General features: G+C 36.6%; 1 protein-coding gene across 6 annotated transcripts in view; it reads right to left on the bottom strand.

Moving 5' to 3' along the window:
• Tfec (transcription factor EC) overlaps positions 1-22067 on the bottom strand; it is a 67538-nt gene that overhangs the window by 5349 nt on the left and 40122 nt on the right. For 2 of the 6 annotated variants that reach the window (XM_006505035.4, NM_031198.3), the window contains 3 exons: positions 9089-9203; positions 7920-7976; positions 4194-4269 (listed from right to left, as the gene is read on the bottom strand). In XM_006505035.4, coding sequence (XP_006505098.1) covers positions 4194-4269; positions 7920-7976; positions 9089-9203 — 248 coding nt within the window. Of the gene's footprint in view, positions 1-4193; positions 4270-7915; positions 7977-9088; positions 9204-19595; positions 19754-22067 lie in introns of those variants that run through there. The other 4 variants (XM_006505036.3, XM_006505037.3, XM_017321504.2 and 1 more) reach the window with 4 other exon arrangements.

Raw genomic sequence — 22067 nt, forward strand, 5'->3', positions numbered from 1 at the left:
ACTCTTTAATAGTAATAGGAACCCTATGTAACATTATTTGTGTTTCATATCCTTGCATGGAGTGGAGAGTGGGCATGACAGACAAAGAACAGAAAGCAAAGGATATGGCCCCCACACATGCATATATGGCAGACACTAAATGGACCTAGGTGTGTGTGTGTGTGTGTGTGTGTGTGTGTGTGTGTGTGTGCATGAATGTTTGCGAGTGTATGAGTGTGTGTGTGTATGTATGAGTGTGTGTGTGAGTGTGTATGAGTGCTTGTGTGTGTTTGTGTGTTTATGAAAGTGTGTGTCAGTGTGTGTATATGAAAGTGTGTGTGAGTGTGAGTGCTTGTGTGTGTTTGTGTGTTTATGAAAGTGTGTGTGAGTGTGTGTGTATGTGTGTGTATATGAAAGTGTGAATGTGTGTGAGTGTGTGTGAGTGTGTGTGTATGTGTGTCTATATGAATATTTGTGTGTGTATGAATTTATGTGGATGTGAGCATGTGTGTGTGAATGTGTGTGTTTGAGTGTGTGTATGTGTGTATGTGAGTGTTGTCAGTGTGTGAGTCAGTGTGTGTCAGTGTGTGTGTTTGTGAGTGTGTATATGGATGTGTGTAAGTGTGTTATGTGAGTGTGTGTGTGAGTGTATGTGGGTGTGAGGGTGTGTGGTGTGGTGTGTGAGTATGTGTGTGTGTGTGTTTGACAAGTTTAGGAGGAAGCTATTTGGGGGATATGGGGAATGTTGAAGGAAGAAATGAGGGACAGATATGATCAAATGTATATATGCGTAAAATTCCCAAAATTAAAGAAAAAAATTAAGCATAGGACAATTACAGCCAAATCTGAACCACAAAGCACTACTTATCTGAATCTAAAAAAAATCTACAAAATGTGGAGGGAAACACATACTTTTTCAACTGTATTTAAAAGTTGCTACATTTGACAGCATTTAAATAGGGGAATGCCTAGACCAGAAATGGGAGTGGGTGAGTGGGTGAGTGGGGAGCAGGGAAAGGGATAGCGAATTTTCAGAGGGAAAACTAGGAAAGGGGATAACATTTGAAATGTAAATAAAGAAAATATCTAATAAAAAAAAAGTTAGCAACAACGAAAAAAGAGCTAATGTTTTGAATCCAAATGGTTAAAATGTTTCATATACAAAGGAACATTCCGTCCCTCAAGATCATTTCAAATACTATTCTGAAAGAATATATGTTATCATGGAAAGGTGGGATGTAAATGGGTCGCTAAACAAAGAACAACACATTGGTTTTTTGTTTTCTGTAAACTTAATTATTTCTGAGGAACTTTTAACACTTTTAAGAGAAGAACTAAACATTTGAAGGTAGTGTTAAATAAAAAAAGGCCTAAGGTATAAATTAGGGTAGGATTCCTTTGGGTAAAGCTCCAGAAACACACATGGCCTGTCTCCTTGGGTATGAAAGCCACTTCAAACCATTAAAGTTCTTTTAACCAAAATGTATTAAGAAAATACCTGGACATATATGCTTTGTATTTGTCTCAAACTGTATTTCTCAACTACATTTTTTGTTATGATTTTATCTTTAACTCCTTGGTTTTGATCTGCAAAGTAAAATAAATTTCTGAATGTTTTGGTATATAAAAATCGCTCCGTCATTTAATTCAACATCTTTAAGGTGTATCTGCTCTAATTCCCCAAAGTTCAGTCTCAGGAGATGGAAAAGTCCTCAGAGGGAGACACTCCACCCTGCCTTTGTTCAGACACGTGACATTTATTAGCTTGAGGTCTCCTTGCTTTGCTTTACTGGCCTTCTTTAAAGTATGCCTTTCTCCTCTTTGTTGTTGTTGTTGTTTTGTCTTTTGAGACAGCATTTATTATGTAACCCAGGATAACCTCAGTGATTATTCTCCCTCTACTTTAGAGTACTGGATTTGCTGATGTGAGCTACCACACACAGCTGTTTTCTTTAACTCAAATTATATATCCCTAATCTGTTAATGGTTCTCATCTCTGCAACAGACTCAACTGAGAGCTATTTATTCAAATTCATAATCTTGCTTAACACTTGTGTTTTCTGATTGTGTTTTAGTTTTCAGTTTGACCATTACCGCAACACAGTGATTTTACCTTTTCATTCAGAGTTAAGTAACTGAAATGTAACCTTTATAAAACTTAAGGCTTTAGATATTTATAGGGAAAGCTTGTCATCCTATATGCTATGCGATGAGTTAAGCAAGAAAGAATACTTATACTACCAAAGCAGGAATAAAATGTTAAAGAATACAATTCTTCTAACAATCTGTAAGATGCTTTACCATATACCTTATTGATATGTTTATTAAAAAAGCAATTATAAAGGAAAGGCAATAAGCCACTCTATCTTACAGATTTATATTAATTTTTAATTTTTTGTATATGGTTTGGAGGGTTGGTTCCATGTCTACGAGTGCTTGCGGTTTTTAGAGGACCCAAGGTCAACTCAACACCCACAAAGTAGCTAACAAATACCTGTAACTTTAGTATCAGGGGGTGCAATGCCTTCCTCTACAGCATTTGTGATGCACAATATCTGCATAGATACATGCTGGTAAAATATTCATATATTTTAAGCAATAAAACAGGTATATCTAAAATAAATATGTTTATTTGTAACTGTACTTGTCTTTGTGGATGTATTTCAAGTATTGTGCAGGTGTCTTCAAAAGCCAGAGGACACTGGATTCCCTGATTTAGATGAACATTAATGTTAGATTGTCATAATTCCAAATATGTTCAATTTCTGGAGATACACATATATCAGAAATTGGAGTTGTAAAATCCTGTTGATTGATGTCAAACCAATTCTTATGGCAAACACACAGCCAGATGTGATGTTTGAGATTGCAGGTATCAAAAACAGTCAAATTTTCAATTTAGAATGTAGAGGTTTTATATAAAGAGCAAAGTCATGATCTGCATGATCTGATCTTACAGGCAGGGATTAGCTGGCCAACATAGGTGCTAGAAGCCAAACTCAGTTCCTCCAGATGAACAGCAAGCATTCTTTTTGTTTGTTTGTTTGTTTTTTAATGTTTTGTTTAATTGGGTATTTATTTCATTTACATTTCCAATGCTATCCCAAAAGTCCCCCACATGCTCCCCCACCCACCCCCCCACTCACTCCTACTTCTTGGCCCTGGCTTTCCCCTATACTGGGGCATATAAAGTTTGCATAACCAATGGGCCTCTCTTTCCACTGATGGCCGACTAGGCCATCTTCTGATTCATATGCAGCTAGAGTCACGAGCTCGGGGGGTGGGGGGGTACTGGTTAGTTCATATTGTTGTTCTTAACCCCTGACCCATCTCTCTAGAATCTTAGTGAATTTAGCAGGGCTGAATGACAACCTGAATAGCCCAAATTAGGCCTGAGCTCCTCAGTTGTCTATTCTGGGTTGGGTCCTTCTGCCTTGTTCACCGTGATGCCTGCACTGTCTAGTGTGTTCATGGCAATAAATACCAAGCTCTTTCTCAAACATGATTTAATTACCCAATTTAGTTATAACATTTAGATTTAAGGAAAGAAAGTTTTCAGTTCTCACAAGCATCACTTTATCAAACACCATCATTTCTGGATTGTATTTGCTAATATTTGAAGAGATCATTTTTAAATCATCATTCAAGATCAGATCATGCAGATCATGACTTTGCTCTTTATATAAAACCTCTACATTCTAAATTGAAAATTTGACTGTTTTTGATACCTGCAATCTCAAACATCACATCTGGCTGTGTGTTTGCCATAAGAATTGGTTTGACATCAATCAACAGGATTTTACAACTCCAATTTTTGATATATGTGTATAGCCAGAAATTGAACATATATAGAGTTATGACAATCTAACATTAAAGTTCATATAAATCTTTAAGTCTGAAGAAATGTTATTACCATAAATCGAGTATCCCAGCCTGTCTCAAACAGCTTTTGGCACTATTACTACATTGCCCCTATGTTCTGAGGTGAACTTACATATTTATTCTTATGATCAGAAGGATGAGTCTTGGAAACACCTTGATGCCTGATAACTATCCCACTGATATAGATAGTTGAAAGGGAGTCCAGAAGTAGACTTATCTTTGCTATCAGATGCTTCGTTTCCTGGTTACTGGATCTGTCCTCCCTTTTCCCACCCAACCATTTGTGGGGTAGTGAAACTAGGACCTTATTGCATAAATGATTTTGAACTCACGGATCATTAGACTTTGGAATAAGAGTGCCAAGCTCCTTGATTCGGTAATTAATATTATACCTTCTTCTTCTTTCAACTATTAAGAAAGAAATATTATTGATTATTCTCATTAAAACACAGTTCACTGTTGGTCAGCTGCAAATTTAATAATCTTTTAAAAATAGTAAAAAGAAAAAATCCTGTTAGTCAAAAGGAAGCCTTTAATAAAAAGATAGAATTGTATTTATATCTTGGACTAAAAGTAAAGAATTTAATATTTATAACACAACAAAATATTTTCCCCAAACACCTTTATTCTTTGAATTTACTCATAATGTTATATACATACATACATATCTGTTCATATGATTATCCCATTTGGTTGATACTTCACAGATACACATTCTAGCAGTCTATCAGTGTAATCTTTCTAGGCTATCACCATGCTTTACACTTCTCATATACTGTCATCAATGCATAGGATGTTGTAAGTATACATGATTAGCTAACTATGACTATATCGCCAGAGAGCTCAGCCGATGAGAGGTCTAAACTAAATGAATGTGAACTAGACAACTCGTTTGTTTGTTTATGTTTTGACAGGGGGAGCAGGTCAGAGGACAACTTGTATTAACAACCTCTCTCCTTCCATGGTGTGGTTCCTTGGGATCAAACTCAAGTTGTCAGGCTTGGCAAGCAACACCTTTATCCATGGCACCATCTCTTGGTAGCACCATTTTTCTTTTCTTTTCTTTTCTTTTCTTTTCTTTTCTTTTTCTTCTCTTTTCTTTTCTTTTCTTTTTTCTTTAAATGTATTTATTTATTTGTTTAAGTTACATTCTGTATTTTAGTCCCCACCTCTGTCTACCCTCCTTGTGCTCCATATCCCATACCTCCTCCACACCGCCTGTCTCCACGTGGATGTCCCCACCCTCCACCACACATAACCTCTAAACTCCCTGGGGCCTCCAGTCTCTTGAGGGTTAGGTGCATCAACTCTGAATGAACACAGAACCCGCAGGCCTCTGCTGTATATGAGTTGGGGGCCTCATATCAGCTGGTGTTTGGTGGTCCAGTGATCTTGGGGGTCCAGATTGAGACTGTTCGTCCTCCTACAGGGTCTCCCTCCTCCTCAGCTTCTTTCAATAATGTATAGATAAGTAGTTGTCAAACTCTTGCTTTAACCATACAAATCTGGAAGGATTGTTGAACACATACCTAACATAGAAGCTCTGGTTTTTATAGAGTCAATATATGCACTTCTGGAATTAGGTCAATTGGTTGAGGCTGATATTACATGTGTAATGCCAGCCATCTGGGAGCTATTGATAAAAGCTATTTAAGATTTCTCCCTCTTTAATTTTCTTCACATTCATTATTAACAGCAATTTTGTATATATAAACTATTTGCTGTCAGTAATATGATGAGCTTCTTATATTGGCCCTACTTAATACTTTTGCAGTAAATTACATGTAAAAAGTAGTCAGGGACATTTGAACAAAAAGGACATGGAAAAAAGCATACTTCACAAACAGTGTGAAATACCCAAAGAGTGTCTACTTGAGAGCTGAGATATGCTACATGAAATTAGGATAGTCACTAACAAATATGGACTGCAAAGCAATGTGCCATTAATAAGCATTAGCTCATGAAACTACATTCTAATCACAATCCAATCAATCATTGAGCTTGTTTGCCCTCTTTACCAATCCTCCTGCTTCCTCCTACATGACATAAAGTAGCTAAATAATGCTATGTAAATAAACCAAAGAACTCTTGGAAAAGCATATATGTTCCCAAGTGAGAATTTGTTAATAACTCCATGTTCACATATATTATATTCTGCATCATAGATAAAACATACAACAACAAAGAAATTTCATGATTTTATCTCAAAGTAGGTTAGTCTTATGTTCAAAATATTTTATATAACTCTACTATGTGCATACTATCAAAAGTTTCTTTATTCTCTTTAGCTGCTACCTATAAGATTTTAAATAATTACAACTTCAGTTCCTCAAGGTTTTTCTTGTATACACAAGTTACTTTAAATTTTTCCATTTTAACAAATTACAAAAGTTTACTATTTGTTTCATTCATTTAATCAATTCAGGCAAACAGAGCCCAACCCTGACTGACATTCGGTAGAGCACTTTTGCTTTCTCTGGTCACACCGACCAAGGCAGACCAAGGCCATGAGAATCCTGCTGAAAGGCAGTTTGGCTCATTTGCTTGAGGAATTTCCTCTTTCACTCCGGGGCTCATTTCCAGGCCTAGTACAAGCCTTGGCCTGAGCTTTCCTCTTCCTAGAGAAGGAGATCACACCTCCACGTGTGTATAGATAGCCATAGGGTAGTACATCTATGGAGTGGGGTGTTCACTCATGTCAAAGCTACTGAGAGAATGAACCTGAAGGAGACGAGAAGTAGGTTGCAGGATAAAAACTGGTATCAATTTTCCCAGGCCAAACTCAAAGGACTCCAGAACTTTCAATCTACTCCTGGCCTTCCTGGTTTCAATAAGAATTCAGAATTTTCAAATTTGACTTCTAACTTTTAATATTTAGGCATCAGATAAAGGGAACCTCCTTTGTGGTTTTGCAATGACCTGTACGTTATGTAGTTTTGAATATTTTACATTTGTTGTCTATAAAACCCATGGTACTAAATTTTTAAAGTTGATTTACCTCAGGATGAAATGATTTAGCATGAGAATCCAGTTATAAAATACTTTGCTAAGACACATAGTAGGCAACAACCATACTATAAATTAAAGAACCCGCTGACTATATAGAAGACAGAAAGAGAGCACAAAGGCAGAAATTTCATGGGACCCATGGTTCCTCAGGATATTAACTCTGAACTCTCCCTTGTTTCGTATTCTAAATCAGAGTTGTCTGCAATACCTGAGGACTAAGGGAAGCTAAAAGGCCATGGTCCAAAAGAGTAAGAAGCAAGGGCCAGATCTGCTCAGTCAGTTAACTCTTACCAGTCTGACAGAGCAGGTGCAATAAGGACTGATCTGGGTTTCACAGGCACATGGAGAACGAATTCCAGTCCACTGCATGTGAGAAAGCTGCTGGTCTAACCGGAGGTTTTACTCCTTCCCATCTCCATTTTTACTCTTCTCCTGCTGTGGCTTTGCCTCTCAGAACAAAGCAGTTTCCCAATTAGTGGAAGTCATTTGAGATTGGGAAGGACAAGACTGAGCACTCTTGCTCCTAATCTGCCCCTCTCACCTGCGTTTCTTCTTCACGTGTGACTGGTAATCAGGGTCAAACTAACCTAAAGAAGGTATGCAGAACTGAGCTTTGCAACATAAGCTGTGCCTCTCAGATAACAACTCATTAGAAAAGGAGGAGCAAAGAGATACTGATAAATGAGGATGCCCTCTTGTTGCTGACACAGTGAACATTCATGGCCGGTTTCTTTCTTTAAGTCTTGAATTGGTGGATCACAACACTACTCAAGGGTAACCAAATGTACTCACTATAATCAAGGATGCCCTGATCAGGAAAGAAGGGTCAAAACAGAATCCAGGTTGCTTCGTTTTATGAAAATGCAAGACTTTTTCAAGAGACCTTAAGGTTTGCATTTTTAAAACTGGTGAAGTTGCTAAGTATAAACAATTCATTCCAATAATTTGATTTCAGGTACTAAAGGAATGACAGCAAAAGACCTTTTCCTTGGCCACTGTGCATTTTCTCTTGTATTAACTTTGTTTGAAGAAAAGGGAAACATACTCACTGAGGTTGTGGTTGTCCTTTTTCTGTCTCTCCTTTGCCAAAGCTCTACCATCAGTTTCTGAACCAAAGAACAATAATTGAAATGGGGCTTAATTCTTCCTTGAAGCCATTCTGTACAGTGTTCAGACATACTATCTAGAAATGGAATATCGCTTATTCTAAAAGGGTGTAATAATATATTTGGTGCCAATATGAAGAGATTTTTAGTAAAAGGCAATGTCTTTAAGACCTGGAGTAGCATAATCCTGATCTGTCTTCTAATTTTCCATTAAACAATCATGAGATCAGTTACCAAACTTGGTGGCTTAAGATCCTCACTGGTAAAAATGAATATAGTAGCTATCTGACAACAAATGAGCAGACACGGTGCTTAGAAAATGGTAAGCTCTTCATCAACTTCTTCCCATAATTTTGAGAATTGCAAATTAATCTAATCTCTTCAAAAATAATTATGACTACTATGTCATAGGAAAGAGAACTAGTTATATATCTCAAAGGGTCATGTCAAAACAATTCTGCCACTCAGGAAATAGCAAAGTTCTTGACAAGCAGGGTAGTTATGAGCCTTCAAAAGAGTTCTTAATCCCTGTTCTCCATAACCTGGGTAATTCCTTCAGCATTAACTGGGTTTCTGATACCCACAGAAGGCCAAGGCAATGTCCAGGGAGCTCCCAAAGCTACTTACACTATATCATCTATAGAACCTTTGGAGCAGTCCATGCAGTTACAACCTAAGACTACTTGTTAGCCAACAGCATTTCACAGCCAGTGTATGGACCAACTTTGAGGTGTATTGTGTAGGCCCAGTGCATGACACATTCTGTACCTGGATAATTTCTAGAACACAGCCTCATAAGAGACTGAGTCTCAACAATTGGCCAATCTTCTTCTGGGTCCCTATCCCAAAGAGATGGGATCATATTGTAAACGCTTGGAAGAAGTTTATGAGGCGCTACTAAAATATTGAATCTGTGCAGATAAAATGTAAGTGACTTTAACCTAGTGCCTAGTGATATCAGGAAATGCTGCACTTACTCTCGGCAGTTCTCCCTTGTAGCCATTGTAATCACGGTTTAAAAATCTATTCAATGTGACAATATCTCTATCATTCATAGCTTCTGCAAGTGACAAAATTTTTGAAAGGTCAAACTTTTAAAAACTCAACATTACCTGCAATTTCCTTTCTCATGGGTAGAATACTTGGACAAGGAGCATCCGTGAGACCAGCATTAGCTGAAGAAATGCCCTGCTCATCACTGTACACATCCAAAATACTCCCAGATAACTGAAAGAAGAAAAGAGAGAAAAGGTCGACCAATCATTGCCATTGTTGTAAACACATACAGATTTAGTAGGTTACCTTAAATCCCTGTCTTTAAATTTGTCACTATGGAACAATCGTGACAATAGAGACCATGCTAATTTTAAACAAAAATATACCCCTACTACTTTAAAATACATTGCAAAATGCTTGTTGATAAGATGTGCTGAAATTGGTCTTTGTATCTCAATAAAAAAAGATCAGTTCATGCACAAATGAAAAGTCTGATGAATATTCACAAATCTATAGAGATTTGAGCCAGATCATGACATGGTTATAAATTAGTACTATTAAAACACTGTTTTAGGGATAAAAAATAAATAAACATCTTAACAAGTCTAGAAGTTCTGTGCAGACACAAGGTAAGTATAATGGTAAAACACTTAGGAGCCTCAGAATGTTGTTAGTGTTAACATAATCTGGCCATCAAAGAAGGTTTCATGTTGTTAATGAAGTGAGCAACTGTGATTCTTTGATGGCATACATTTTTTCCCATTTTACAGTAATGTTCTAGAGTATTATGAATATTCCAGCTAATAACACTAAGATGACTTTGGCGCTAAGACACTAGTGAATGTAGACTCTATGATAATAGACACTGCAGTTGGGGATTTTTGGTGTGCGAATGTGTGTTTGTGTGTGCTTTTGTTTGTATATGTGTATGTATATGTGTGTGTGTGTGTGTGTGTGTGTGTGCATGCTTTACTTATTTTGTTTTAGCTGGTATGGAATTATTTATTTCCTGTGTTTTCTAGAGTGTAGTCATACTCCTTGGGTTGTATTACTTCTTCCATTTCAATTTACTCATTTTATAAACAAATAAAAGTTGATTAAATTGAGATGACGTATGTGAGTCTAACAGATACAATTAAGAGGCATTCCACAACACAGACCATTTCCATAAGATGTGAGTCATTCAAACAGACCATTTTCCATGGTCATTTTTGAATAGTTCTTGGTTCTGAGCTGAGGCAACCCAACCTGAGTTGTGCATTTCCAATGTGCCTTTGAGAAATATAATGGATATGCGGAACAAAAAAGACACAAAGTGAAGGGGAAGGAACTAGGTAAAGGCACTTTTCCTCTAAAGAGATGGAATTCAGATGGGTTTCAATGTAGACTGACTAGCAAACTGCAGAAACGTAAAAGAAAAGGAGCTCTAGCCCATGTACTGTAACAATGGAGGAAGTGTTTCCTAACCACAGAATCCACAGTACACGCTCAGATCGTAAGTAGTGTATTATTCCTTAGAAACAGGGCAGGGTTCTGACAATGAAGCTAATCCTGCTTTACTCTAGTAGCTAAATTACGTCATCTTTTAAGCTCAGTTATAGCCTAATTTATGCCCTGAATCGCAATGATTAATACTTTATTTAATTTTATGCTATAGGTAGTGTTTGATTTCGTGTAAATGGTTAATTTCTTTTTGAATATCACTAGACTGTTGAGATTCAAGGGATGTAGTATACTTCACGTCATCTAAAAGTTTTAAGCACCCAATGTTAGTAAATAGAAAATGCATACACACCCATCTTAAGGAGCGTACAAAGCAAATTTCTATCTTCCTTTGTCTAAGTTAAGAGTTAATTAAGAAGGCCCACATCTTTGTAGTTCAGTAAGGAAATGGATAAATATTTTGCGAAGATGTATTTATTCTTCTTAAGGAAAGGCAGACTGATTTCTCAGTAAGGTAATGCATTTGACATGACTGTGACTGAACATATTCATACCGATTCAAATAAAAATAAATAACTCATCTTAAAACTCATTTAAAATGGCCAAGTATACACCTGCAGAAGAAGGTGCTTCTCTCTGATAGAAAAAGAATAACTTTTCCAAAAAGCTGCTCCATGGTCTGCAGTGATTCAATGGCCACATGGTATCTAGATTCTATCTACAGCTCCACTCCTGGGGTCTCAAGAACATAAATAAACTGAATCTGGCTTCCTTAAGTGATAGATCCACTTAAAGTAGCCAGCATTTCCTAGACGGGGTCAGGTGGGAAGAAAACATCAAAGGAATGTGACTATTTTGACACACACAAAAGAAACAGCATTAGCAATGATATAAAAAGAAAAGAAACGAAATTAAATGATACCAAGCTTACTAAATTAGCATAAAATAAGTAAGGGAAAGTGTTTATAATAAACTGCTATACAAAACAATAAGCATAACAACAGACCTGCAGAAGGGAATTTGATAGCCTGGTATAGTAATCCTGATCAAAACTCCTGTGGCCGGGGGAATCATAGGCCTTCAGATAGCACCTGCTGTTGTCATTTTGAAGAATTGTCATGCTGTCAAATTACCTTCCAAATACGTATGTACATAGAGATAAATCTGGCCTGAGATCAATCAGGTCAAAGAAGCGTCGTTTTGCAGTAGACAACAGCCAGTAGAGAGATGAATAACTGCTCAACATGCTGAGAATAAGAGACAGGCTGTTCAGTCCTAAACAGGACATCTATATTAATCCCAACACTAAGGATCAGAAAACACTAGGTATTTAAAAAGAGGAGACGGAAAGAATGTAGGAACTGGATGGTGGGGAAGAGAGCTGTGTAGTGCAGTCTTTTGGACATGCCATAGCTATCAGTTTCATGAACTCACAGCAGCTGTGTTACTTGCTAAAAATAAAATAAAGCCAGCCCAAGTCCCAGAATCAATAGATGATCACCAGGTCCCGCCCATTACTGAGGACTATTTGGCAGTGGATAACTTCTGAGGGAGGAAGAGTCATTCGTTTTTAAGGATGTGGCCCCTGGTAGGTCCCCCATACCACAACAGGTGACCCTATATCCAAGTACAGGTGGGAAGTGGTAACCAGACTTAGTGGGCTATCCAAAAAGAATGTTAAGTTGAAAAGAGGCTATCTTAGTGGTATACAGAAGGAAGTAAGAAGGGGAAATGGGGCATGAGGTTATAGATGTGATCATATTTTATTATATACATGTATGACATTCTAAAAAAGTAAAAAAAATTAAATCAATAAAACATTAAACATATAAAATGATTATAAAATTTGAGAAAAATCTGTAAGATTTTTACAATGACACAATTAAGAATTAAGTGTAATGTGAAAACAAATGAATACTTTTTAAACATGAAATTTATTACATGTGTTTTTTAATCCACATCTTGATACCATAGACAGATGAGACCATGCTAAAAAGTATTCCTAAGCATACAGTGTTAAGTTTTCTACACTGTCAAAAAACAAAAACAAAAAACAAGAAGAAAACAAAATTGGGTTGTTAGGGAAATAAAGAAGATCTACTAGGATTTGTTAGAGGGAAAATAATATGATCATACCAGACTTTATGAATTTAAAAGATTTACTCCCACAAAGAGTAACAATGGAAAACAATGAGTGACTCAGCTAAAAGGGGGAGATATTTAAAGACCTGTTTCACAAATACGAAATAAAATGGATCAAATGCCTTAGAAAAGTGATTGTTGTATATAAGACAAGGGTAATGGTGGAGACTGACATCAGAGACAAGAAAGGAGAGTTCAACCTTCATAACACCAGCCTGGGTGAATTGGGAAAGCAAGGACGTGATATGAAATTACTAGAGAAATAAACTTTTAAAAACTATTTATGTATATGGGTAGGTGTTTTGCCTGCGTGTATATCTGGCACAGTGCGTGTACCTGGTGGATGCAGATGCAGATGCCAGAAGAGGCTATCACATTTCTCGGGACTTGGATTGCAGGAAGTGGTAAATACCACATGGGTGATGGAAATTGAATCTGAGACCTTGAGATGGGAAACCAGTACTCTATATTTCTGCACCACCTCTCCAGCACCAGGAAATATGCTTTTAGAATAGAACATTAAGAAACTAAAATGAGAGAAAAATGAAACTATATTGTATTAGAGTTCTCTAGAGGAACAAAACTTATAGAATATATATATCAGGCTGTGATCTAGCTAATCCATAATGGCTGTCTACCATCAGAAGGCTCATGAATCTAGTATTTGCTATACTTGTTTATTCCATGAGGCTGGATGTCTCATCTGGCCTTCATTATATGCCAGAATTCTAAAGAAGTAGGTTTTAATTCAGTGAAGGAATGGATGAAGTAGTGAGAGTGGTGACACACAGGCAAAGAGCAAGATCTTCTTTCTTCCATATTTTTAAAATGGGTTTCCACCAGAATTAAAGCTGTATCTTCCTTTCCCAAAAATATGCAGATTAAAGTGGGTCTTCCCACTTCAAATGATTTAAGTAAGGAAAAAATCCTCACATGTTTACCTAGCTACTGGTTTTAGTTAACTTCCAACATTTTCAAGTTGGCAATAAATGATAACCATAATAAATACCACTAATAATAATCAATATTTGTCACTCATCACATCGAAAATGTATTAAAACTGATTTTAAAAACTAACACTAGATATAATAAGTAGCTCACAAATTATACCTAGTGAAAGACACACAAATGTTGAATAGAAAAACATTGAAGTCATATATGCCAGCAGATTATAACCATAGGGTCCTGACATAGCTTTACTAATATGAGAGAAAATGCGATTTAAGTTTAGAAATGTCACTAATGATTATGATGGTTAATATTGATGGCCAATTTGACAGAATGGAGAATCAACAGGAGATGAACCTCTGGACATTGCTGTGTGAAGCATCTTTGGAAGTTATGTTGAGGTTGGAAAACCCTTTGTGAATGTGGGTGGCACATTAGTCAGGCCAGGGTCCTCGACTGCATGCAAAAGAGCGGCCACTAAGGATGTGCCATAACCAACGGCCTTAAGCTGATAGTGCTGTGACTTTTCCTCTTTGATGAACTCTGGCCCCAAAATGTGAACTAAAATAAACCCACACTGTTCTTCGATTGCTGCTGGCAACTATTTTGCCAATTATTTCACCAGGACATGAGTAATAAAGGAACAAAATAACTGCATATAAAAAGTGAAATTTTAAAAAGAGACTAATGATAAGCATGCATGTATCCAATGAAAACCACATAAGGTAAGTGAAGAATGCTGAAATCTACAGAACTGAGTGGTCTACCATCAGAGTAGAATATCCAATACATTTCTTTTCACTTTTGAAATGTCAGGCAGACAAAATAATGAGGAATGTGATGAAAGATTGGAACAAAAGTGACCTCATAGATATGTTTACAGTACTTGCAAAAACATAGAACACGGGATTTTCTCAAATATCTTTGAAATATTCAAACATCAACTTTATATAAACTCAGCCAAAAGAAAACCTCAACATGAAATTCATATAGCACTTGATTTGAAAAACTGCTAAAGTTGTTGGAACTCAAGAGTGAAGATGAAATCATGCTGAAATTTAACAAGTGAAAGATAATTAGAACACACATAAAATAATTTCTAGCATATGGGGAAACTCCTTAAGAAAAAATCTCAGTCTTGAAGAATAATCTGAGGGAAAATGCATTAAGGTTGCAACTAGATAAATTGTTATTTTCAAGAGAGTAGGAGGAAAATAATCAAATAACATAGCAAAGAACTAACAAGTCAGTCCTCAAAGCTCAAGTGGTTTGGGGAAAACAAATGAACAATACTAAGATATTTCTATACGATTTACTTAGGAGAGAAAGAGAAAAAATAAACACTCAAATAAACAGAGTATATAATAAGAGAGAAAGTTTCTACAGTGGCACAAATAATATGAGAGCAAGCAGTCACTTTTTGGCTTGAATTTAAAGCCCACTCCATGAGCTGGAGCCCATACAAGAGACTGCTCAAGTATTCAATAACTGGAGCATGGATCTAGAGGAAAACTTACTACTATTATTCTGATAAAGGAATCGAGCAATTAAATGGCTCTCAATGACATATTGCTATTCCATAACGCAGATCACCACTCAACTTTCATCAGAGAAGTTTTATCTTGTAGTATATGGTTTTAACAGAGATCCACAACTAGCCAATGAATGTGCAGAGAGTAAGAGAGTAAGAGACATTGGAGCGCTAAGGCCTAAATGGAATGTCATTAATAAACTCATACCTTCAAATTTCAGGTATCTATGAAGGAGAAGCAGGAAGACTTAAGAGTCAGATGTGGTAGATGACTCCAAAGCAACAGCACCTTATAGACACAAAGGAACTGATATGCATATGAACTCAGAGGCTGCGATCCATGTCCAAGACCTGCAGAAATTCAAACCACACAAAATCCCTACACAGAGAAGGTCAGGGGACCCATCCCTAACCAAGAATCTATTTAGAATTGAGAGCTAGGGAAGGAAAAGTCAAATTTCTCCAGTGAAATGTCACTGGATATATCAACTATACTCCAAGACAGGCCTTAGAACCACAAGTAACAATTGGCCAACACAAAACAAATTCCATGATTTTTGTTTGTTTGTTTAGTTGGTTTTGGTTTTTTGTTGTTGTTGGTTTTTTTTTGTTTTTGCTTTTGTTTTTGTTTTCTAATTGGTGGTGGTATAGTTGTTTGTTTGGTTGTTGGAGATACTTTGTTTTTGCCTTATTGATTTTGTTTTTTGTTTGTTTGTTTGTTTCAGTTTATGTCTTTTGATTGTCATTGGTTTTGACTTTTCCTTCCTGAGAGGAAACAGGAAAGCTGGGTGGGGAAGGAGATAAGAAGGTACTAGGGAGAGGTGGCAAAAGGGAAGCATATGAGAGAGTCTCTCTAGGGAGCTCTGGCTGTCTCTATGTAAAGCAGACTGGTTTTGAACTCACAGAGATTCACCTGCCTCAAATTCTGGGATTAAAAGCATGAGCTGACATGCTCAGTCTTGTATGAAAGAATTTTTAACAAAATAAGAATAGTAAATAAAATATAATAAACTTACTCTTAATTTCTGGACCAAGATAAGGAGGTCTACTTTCACCTCTCTAATTTCAGTAGATAGTCTAGCCAGAACAATTAGTCAAGAAGAGCAAAGAATTCACAAAATATCAAGAAATACCCAAAATGGTCTCTGTTCACAGATGACATGATTATGATCCTATATTTAGAAAATCCAGAGATTCCGTGAAAAAGAAACACAAACAAACAAACAATCAAAAGCATCACCTGTATTCAAGCTAACAAATGAAGCTGGCTAGCTCAGTTGCACAACATAAAACCAACACATGAAAATCTGCTGTATTTATAGAGATAAGCGATGAACAACATGAAAAAGAAATTAAAACACTTCCATTTAAAATAACTTCAAAAAAGATTTGGGAGTAAAGTTAACTTCCATAAAGAAAAGATGTGTAGGCTGAAACCTAAGTATACAGATAAAATTAAAGACACAAAAAAGGAAAATATTCCATATTTCTAGAAAGAGATCATTTTATCAAGTTGCTATCCAAACAATCACATATCCTATGTGACTGCCAGCAAATGACAAATGAATTTTTGACGAAATTGAAAATCACGTGTTAAAATTCACTTATAGTACCAAGGAACAGCAATGAACCAAAAACAGACTTAGAAAATACCTATGTGACAAAATAATCCTTCTAGATTTCCATGCTGTTTACAGTGCTATGCTACCACAAAGGGTGCCATTGCAACATGAGGACAATTATTTAGGTCTGTGGATCATAGTAACAAAGCCAGAAGGAAACATTGTAATCAAGTCTAGTAATGTTAACAAGGTTACCAAGAAACCCCCTCCCACCCAGTGGCAAAGGGCAGTCTTTTAAATGAATGACATTGGTTTCAATGGATATCTACAGGAAAAAGAGTGATTCTGGCCTTTATCTTCTATATATTTAAAAATTAACTCACAGTGGGTTAAAGAACTAAACACAAGATAGACAACAATAAGACTCTCGAGAGAAAATGCAGAGCTCTTGATAATGCTGGAATCAGCGGAACAGGGTTTTGCTAAAATGTTAAAATGTAACTTTTAGTGACACCAAAGAAAAATAGCTCTGCCTTTGTTTACAAATGGTGCTGTCCCGATATGAAAAACAAAGTCTACAACCAAAATTGTTGTGGCAGCATCTACACCACTATAAATTGTGCACAAAGATCCAACTCCTCTTATCAGGAAACCATAGCAATGTGACTTTAAAATTATTCTTACCTTCATGCTCTAGAAGCAATCTAACCCCTGACATGACATTTAAGATATTATGATATCCACTTTGGAATTTCATCTCTATTTTCAGTCTCCAAAATCTTCAGGTCCCTACACCTAAACAATGCATCACTATGTAGTTATCTAGATACTCCCTCCTAGATACTCCCACCTTCCTTCTCAAACCAAAGATATTTAAAATACCCTTAAGATCTATCTTTTCTCAAGAGTCTAAAGCCTAAAGTCCCTGCCATCTAACGTATATATAAATCCCAAACTCAAAATGCCTTTATAGCTTCTGTTTCACTGATTCAACCTTATTTCCCACCACCCCTTTATACAGCCTCATTATTATCAGGTATATCCATGCTGGATTTCCAATATTGTCCTTCACACTTCAGTTTGGGTAACGTCGTTGATTACAATGAATTGTGACTATGTAGATGGGGAATTTTTCAGAGGACAATACAACACAACACAATAACATACATTAATGCCATAGTCAATAACTTATTAAATTCCAAGTATGATATAATAATTCAAATAACACCTTCAGTCACCATTGGAACAACCTTATGGCCTATAATTATCATTCTAAATATAAAACAATTACAGCTCTGAAATGAAGTAATGGTATAAAAGGAACACAACTATAAATGTAACACAGATTGCACGGGAGAAGGCTCAGTGCTTGGTAAGTACAAAGACATGAGCTTGATTTCCAAAGTCCATGTGAAAAGAAGTCGAGAGTATTTGCTAGGGATAGCAATACAAGGGAAGTGGGCACACACTCTAGGGAGTAACAGGCAACCCAGCCTCCTCCACTGGGAGCTCCAGCCTAGTAGGACATAGCACCTTAATAAAAGCAGTTGAAATAATAGCCTGGATTCATGCCTGTATGACACAGGGCTGTATTCTCTGCCCTCTACAGAAGCATTTTTGTCTTTCCTAAGTGTTTTTCTCTTTCTTCTTCTCCACTGCTCTTTTCTCAACTCCACCCCATCTAAAGGTATCAGAGGCAAAGAGTTCCTCTCCAGGGCTTAACTTAGGAGCAAAACCCTATACTTCAGGCTTCCTGGAGGTAACCCAGCTTGTTTTTCTCTTCACCAGAGAACTATTGAGCTAATAAACTTTAATAAAACTTTAAATGTTGTTTATACGTATTTGTCTTGACCCTTCTCATTTACATTCACTTAGCAACAGACAGGACCCCACACAATACACTCGGTATGTTCCTAATAATAACATAAGTTCCCAAAACCTTGGCATTTTTATGAAACATCATGTGTATCTGCTAGATAATCTCATTTTAAATAGACGAAGTGACCAAAACTTACAGGAGGTTACAAGTTAAGTTTGCAAGTAAACTTTCAGTGAAATAACAAAAGGCACAAGGAGCCCTAATTGGTGTATATGTGTGTGTGTGTATGTAATGTGTTCACATATTTAGTGTGAGTTTTCAAAGGAAACTGATAGATGTGTTTGTTTAGGTCCTTGCCTTTTGCTATTCTATGAGGATATTCACTGTGAATCTAAAATGGTAAAACTGAGCAGGAGACCGTTTGACAGAGAAACTGGACATAAAGGAAGATAAACTCCTGTTATAAAGAGGCGCACCACGGGTGAGAACAGGCTGGAGAACGTATGCACACATGAAACACTGACTTTCGAAAGATTATTTTACTTCCTTGTGGGTGCTGATTCATTTAGATTCAGCAAGCGAGACTTTTCAGTTTTAGGACATACACCGCCAATTGCCTCAAAACCGTATTTTATTTGTTAAAACATCACTCTAAGGCTTAAATGACAAACACCGAGCCACAAAATCCTGCTGTGTTATTTTGTTACTATTATTTTTGTTCTGTTATACATGAATAAAAATAATGAGAGAGGCTGGAGCTGTGGCTCCCTCAGCAAGCTAGCTTTAACACAAAAAGAAAAGCACAAAACTGGATATTTGCACAGTTTCACATCACATATACCATATCTTCATTATTCTTTTAGCACTAAGTTAACAAAACAGTTGTTAGTAGAAGTAGAAAATAAACAATTCGCTGAGCCCTTGTTTTTTATATAAAAGTCACAATAAGGAATTAATTTTAACTGACTTTTTTTAAATAAACTTTGAAATTTCTTAGCGTAGCCCAGAGTGCTCAAATGTAAAGAGGTTCTTTAAAACACGCAGTTAATTATAGTGTACACATTTCAATGTTAAAGCCTACATACTTTATTTTAATGGCTATAGCTCTACAATTTTTAAAATTGGCAAGTAGTCTAGTTTTATCTCCAAATAGTGAAAGAATTTAACAGGGTTCTTACCAGTTTCAACTTGGAAGAGTCTATAACCTTCACAATTGCGATGGTTTTCTCTTTTTCCTTCATCATCTCTTTCCCTTATGCTTGCAAACAATAACCAGGAGAGGCATACAGAAACTTCTGCACTAAGGTGAACTTTGCTTCTTCCTTGGACTTTAAGACTAATCTGGCCTAGATTGTGACTGACAAAAGCTTGCTCGTTGATGTCATGCAATCCTTTCAAGTCCCAAGCAAGCCCAGAGCCTTGTTAATATTTACTCAGCCCTTGTCTCTGGACTGGTCTTGAACTCTCACAGTTTACTTAGATTGCCAAATGCCACCAGAATTTACAGATACCTGACTGAAAAATACCTTTGCACATTAACATAAATGAGTTACTACCCTCAAAAATATCTCTAAAGGAAAAGAAAGAACCAAGGTCAATCGGTAGAAACTACAGCATGATATCTAAACTTCGAGGGTAACCAGTCATCCGGCCTCAGTGTAGCGGAAAGGCAGCTGTGTCTCAGGTCCTCTCATATTTCTATGATTTAGCTGCCTTTTCAGATTGGCTGATACATGGTGATGAGAAAATTATTGCATGGGTTTTTTACAGGGGTGGAACCAAGTTCCGAATCTTCTATTCATTTAAAGAATGTGCTTGACCACATTCCTCAGCTTCTGTCATTATCTTTCTGCTGTATAAAAATATAACCAAACTCTAACATATAGGCTGTTTTCTGAAAATCATGAAAAATGTATTATAAAAGCATTATCACAATGTGTAGCCAATGCAAAGTGGCTACATTTCATTGTTGCCCCATTCTCGATATTGCTGCCCTTTATCCATTAAAACGACTCATGAATAAAAATTATATCGGGAACCCAATTACAACCATACCTAAAGTATAGTTCTTATTTAGTATTTACTATTCTATACTTATTCCATATTTATTTGCTGACATCAGTGTTGTGCAAAGTACTGTGCTAGCTGCACATGACGAGCTACAGAACTGAGTGTCATCTGAGGAGAGGAAATGTTGAGAAACACTAGGATTATAGAAATCTAGAATTTAACTGGGACTGATTCTAGAAGTAGGAGAGAGTGAAGCAGAGACAAGAACAACGTGAATCTTGGACTTTTGTTGTTATTGGTTTTTTTATATGAATAAAAATAGATTTGGGAATACAAAGTATGTTCAGCCATTGCAAGTTTGAGACATCTGTGGTAACACAACAGATGAACAAGCAGCAGGATACATAAGTTGAACATGGAGAAGAGGGATCCAAACTGATGTGACATGACATCATTGATAAAGTGTATACGTGTACAAGAGAAAAGATGGGTAGACTGGGCCGAGAAACAGCATTGCACCATATGTAAGAAAAGAAAGAGTCAGCAAAAATATATGAAAAATCAGACACTTTAAGACGCTTGTCAGAAAGAGCCTCAGGGTGTGGTTAATCATGTCACTCGTGACTTGAAAGCCAAGTCGAATGAGAATGGAGACTTTGATATCAGATATTCAGTTGAGATGTTATTTTTTTCATTTTGAGAGTTTGAGGGAGGAAAGGACATGGGAAATTATATTATAATCTCAGAAAAACTTTTTAAATTGATTGGTGTTAAGAGTCCTTTTAAAATCATGAAGAGAAAAGCTTGATTGGAGAGGAGACAATGAGGTCATCAGATGATATTGGAAGAGAGTAAATGGAGGCAGTGAGTTTTGTTGCGTGTGTGTGTGTGTGTGTGTGTGTGTGTGTGTGTGTGCACTTATGCATGTGCTGAAATAACATGGAGGCAAGAAAGCAAGTGTATTTAAAGAGAGCTATTTGGTTTAGAGTGACACTAACATAAAAACAGTCCTAGAGGTCAGCATACACAGATGACACCGAAGGAGGTCCACAGAAGGAAAACCTCTTGTGAATTTAAGAATGAAACGGAAACTTTTCTCTTCTAATAGGACATGGAAATGAAACAAATGTGGAGGTTAAAAGAACTGCTAAGGCTTTTCAGCAAATTCTAACTTAACTGCACGTATTTTCTCTCCAAAGCAATACAGGGCACTTCTGAAAAGCAGATAGTGGGTGGGGACGTCGCAAGTTTAAGGAGAGATGATTTTACATAGTCTCCATTAGTGGTAACTTTTCTAAGAAATGGTTGTAGGTTTGTCCCTCTGTTGTTAGCTCACCTGTGAAATTTGATGATGTATTTAACATAATGAGTATGCACAGTGTAAAGGGTGCCCCTCATTTATCTGCCCCATAAAAATGTGGCAAATAAATGAGTTTATCCATTACTGATATTTACCCAGTGTCTTAGTTAGGGTTTTACTTCTGTGAACAGACACTATGACCAAGGCAAGTCTTATAAAAACAACATTTAATTGAGGCTGGCTTAGAGGTTCAGAGGTTCAGTCCATTATCATCAGTTTGGAGCATTGCAGTATCTAGGAAGGCATGGCACAAGCAGAACTGAGAGTTCTACATCTTCAT

Source organism: Mus musculus, chromosome 6 (genome assembly GCF_000001635.26).
Source record: "Mus musculus strain C57BL/6J chromosome 6, GRCm38.p6 C57BL/6J".
Classification (NCBI taxonomy): Eukaryota; Metazoa; Chordata; class Mammalia; order Rodentia; family Muridae; genus Mus; species Mus musculus.